This window comes from Pelecanus crispus, chromosome 2, assembly GCF_030463565.1.
Source record: "Pelecanus crispus isolate bPelCri1 chromosome 2, bPelCri1.pri, whole genome shotgun sequence".
Taxonomy (NCBI): domain Eukaryota; kingdom Metazoa; phylum Chordata; class Aves; order Pelecaniformes; family Pelecanidae; genus Pelecanus; species Pelecanus crispus.
The window spans coordinates 25,826,155-25,830,140 of record NC_134644.1 but is presented as its reverse complement, the minus strand read 5'-3'; the positions used below and the strand labels follow the sequence as shown (position 1 = coordinate 25,830,140).

The window sequence follows — 3,986 nt, the reverse complement described above, 5'->3', positions numbered from 1 at the left end:
CTGGATTAGAACATGAAATCAAAACAACTCAAAATGTTGCTGGCTTCCTGGCTGCCTTTTTCCTACTTTGTAGCTAATTTGCTAGTGTGTCCTTCCTCTAAATGCTGGTGCCAGTGAAGTGGAAGTGAGAAGAGAAGCATTTCCATCCCTGCTGGTTTGCTGGAGCCAGTTTTCTAATGTGGTATAACCCCAGCCAGCAACTTAGCCCCAGCAGCCGCTTGCTCACTCCCCCCGGTGGGATGGGGGAAGAGAATCGGAGGACTAAGAGTGAGAAAACTCGTGGGTTGAGATAAAGACAGTTTCATAGGTAATGCAAAAGCCGCGCACGCAAGCAAAGCAAAACAAGGAATTCATTCACTCCTTCCCAGCGGCAGGCAGGTGTTCAGCCATCTCCAGGAGAGCAGGGCTCCATCATGTGCAATGGTTACTTGGGAAGACAAAACGCCATACCTCTGAACGTCCCCCCCCATTCCTTCTTCTTTCCCCAGCTTTTATTGTTGAGCACAACATCAAATGGTCTGGATATCCCTTTGGTCAGTTGGGGTGAGCTGTCCCAGCTGTGTCCCCTCCCAGCTTCTTGTGCACCCCCAGCCTACTCGCTGGTGGGGAGGTGGGAGAAGCAGAAAAGGCCTTGACTCTGTGTAAGCACTGCTCAGCAGGAACTAAAGCATCCCTGAATTATCAACACCGTTTCCAGCACAAATCCCAAACATAGCCCCATACTAGCTACTATGAAGAAAATTAACTCTACAGCAGCCAAAACCAGCACATCTAACAACCCAAGGAAGAGAAACTTTAATGCATATTCATAAGCTCTCAGGATGCTGAGGCAGGTAATCTTGCTGCCTGCTGAAACGTAGCTAGCAAGGGAAGTTGTAGAAAGGATTCAGGTTGTGGGGTATCTGCCTGTCTCATTCCCTTGAGTCCTGAAGGTGAGGTAGAAAAATACATGAGTTTAGGGACCTCAGATGGCTGCAGCACTGTAACAGCACGTTCAAACTAAAAATCTTCCCAGAACACTGAGGCCACAGCAAAAGCGCCTATTTCAAACTGTCCTGTTTCCTGACCCAGCTTGGTATGACTGTGAACTCCATGGTGTCACCTCAACTCTGTCTTTTCATAGACAGTTCACATGTATGTTGTATTACCTGTCCATTATCCTCTCTTTAAATGCATCATAGAATCATAGAATCATTTAGGTTGGAAAAGACCTTTAAGATCACTAGGAGTTGCAGAGAGGATGTCAGTGTGTTAATACTTTGAAGACATCATAGACTAACTTTTCATACTGCCAGTGCCCAAAGATATTCTGAGTGGAAGAGCACACTTGCCATTCTGGCCAAGTTCCCAGTAAAATTTGCACTGTTGCCCAAACCATTGCCTTGTATATGCACAAAACCTCACATCATTTTGTAATTGTATTTTACATTCTGAATTGGCAAGGGGATTGGAAACTGTGGGAATGAGCATGGCACCAACTATTTGACACAGAATTGATTTAGGACACCAAAATAAGGGGCACTATCTGCGAGTCTTGACTGTCATCTTTTTCTTCAGACTTCTTCCTGTGTTCACTGTTTTTTTATTGTTTGTTTGTTTTCCCCTTTATGTTCACTCTCCCCTTCCACTGCACTTTATCTTGATAGGAAGGACTGAGAAAAAAAATTATCAGGTGTTTTAGTAATGTTCTGTCTAAACCTGCTTCTAGCGTATGGAATATGCATCACAGGAAAAGTGCAGCTTTCCCAGAGGGAATCCATGTATAATAATGACTACATATTCTGTAGTATTTGAAGTCTTCAGTGTGCTATTACTCTCTCCATCTCCAGTTCTCCAGATAGTTTCTGTGTTTTGCATATATGCTAGAAATAACTCTGCCAAAGGTTTGCTTACTTTTCTAACATAAGCCAGAAAGGAATATGCCTTTTTCTGGTCTTGCAACAGCTACTGAATGAGTTTGTAACCTGCCTATGCTCATCCAATACAGTGTAATGGTCTGGCTTACTGTTACTTCATTACCATCTTTCTGAGTTAGACTGTTCCATGAAAGACTGGCTATTTATAACTCTGTTACTTGTTTGCAATCATTTAAAGCAGAATACCACTAGGATTCCTTCAGCATCTGCTGTTAATCTGATTTTACCGGCGATCTAAGCACAGGAGTTTTAGGGAAGAAGTCTTGAGCTGAAGGATCAGTTCTGACATAGGCTACGATCACTTCAAACTTTCTGCTTCAGGTTTTCATGTTCTAAACAGCATTAACAATTTCTAGCTGCAAACCTAGCTCCAGTGTTAGGGTTCATTGATTGGTATTTATTCCATGGTTTGATAAGAAATATTGTTCTGTAAGAATTAAGTATTATGCAGAACCACAAAGCTAAATCATCTCTTGAGTTTCCTTGAAAGTTATGTGAGAATGAAGTACATAATGGCAGAATCACTATGATTTTTATACACTTTCTTTCAGGTATCTTCTTGGAATATGGAATTTGTGTGGAAAAGAAGGTGGTATCTTCAGCTGGGCTGTATATTGATACTGAATTTGGTTTATGCCAAACTAGACTATGAAAAAGAAATTCCTCCAAGCCTGGGTCAGATTGACCATCAGTGCTGGGAGGTGTCATCCCATGGGCTGGTGGAAATGAAGAAACTCAAGGTAGCAGATACGGTCATTGCTCTCTGGGACTTCATGATGTTCCTAAAGGAATCCCCTAAGCCCAAGCACAATGAACTCTTCAATGATTTAGCCCAGAACTTCTGGGATATGTATGTAGACTGTGTGCTCTCAAGATCCCATGGAATGGGCAGAAGACAATTAATGTCTCCTAAATACTCTTCCACATACTCACATAGAACTTTAGAAGGTAACTACAGGATATGGTGTTAGTCTGTTATTTACTAACATTAAACTGAACCACTGTTCTATCCTCGCCCTTTTTTGTCTAGACAACTCAATATAGCCATTTCCAGTTTTCTGTCTCTACTTGTCAAAAGTATTTGCATCTTTCAACAGTAGCTACTTTCACAACATGCGAGTCAAAAGTAGTTAGGGTACTACATGTCTATATTTAACACAGTGCGAAAAATGTTGGGTAGGCATGTGGGAGTGTGTGGCAATGGATGCTGCACTCTCTGTGTACCACTGTGTGCATATAAATGACGTTACAATACTAAAAGTTTCCTGGTATTTGGAGTTCAGTCTCAACTTTGGGGAATCATCCCCCTGTGAGAAGGGAAGCTCAAATCCCTGACCGCCTGAACACTGTTCTTCTCATTAAAACTATTGGCACATAATGTGATCCGTGGTCACTGTGAATCATCAAACAGTGACAAATTCTGGTCATCGTGGTCTGGGGTGAGTCTGAACTGAGATCATACACGTGATTGGCTTTATACCTTATTAACCAATCCTCGATCTGTGTGCTTCCTTCCTCCTCAGCAATACGACTTTTTTCTGATGTACCCAGTCAGATATTTTAGGTTTCCAGACTGAACTTGGAGGTCATTTAATCCTAGCATTCCTAACAATATTGCTTGGAAAATATTCACCTTTCTTTCATAATCTTGCAGGGTCTGCTTTCATCAACCCATTTTAGGCCAAAAGGGGAGAAAATGAAGATACCTCAGCAAGGCAACATCAAAATGAAGGAGCACAAAAGCACAGCATGTACTATAGATGCTTAGACAAATCCATCGGCATGGTTCAATCTTTTTTTTTTCTCTGTATAAAGTACTTAATCACTGCTAAACTGATAAGTACGTGAGCTCCCACATTGTCACTTTTGCTTTCCTGTCTTGCAATCTACCAAGGTTGCCTTTTTCCCACTGCATGTGTGAATGCTTTTGTGTTTTGAGTCAACACTTTTGTTCTCTCAGGTAAGCTTGTAAGTCTGAACCAGTGTTGTATTTTTGTAGAGGCTCATCTTTTCCAATAATCCTCTTTTTTAAAAGTTAATTTTGATGGAAACCCAATATATTTTTATACG

The 3,986-nt window shown here is 41.5% G+C and overlaps 1 protein-coding gene across 1 annotated transcript; it reads left to right on the top strand.

Annotated features, from left to right (window-relative positions):
* Positions 1 to 2,482: 2,482 nt before the first annotated feature.
* On the top strand, positions 2,483 to 3,596 carry FAM237B (family with sequence similarity 237 member B). Its single transcript, XM_009488881.2, has 2 exons — positions 2,483 to 2,864; positions 3,571 to 3,596. The coding sequence occupies exons 1-2, from the start codon at positions 2,483 to 2,485 to the stop codon at positions 3,594 to 3,596; spliced, it is 408 nt and encodes a 135-aa protein (XP_009487156.1).
* The last annotated feature ends 390 nt before the right edge of the window (positions 3,597 to 3,986 follow it).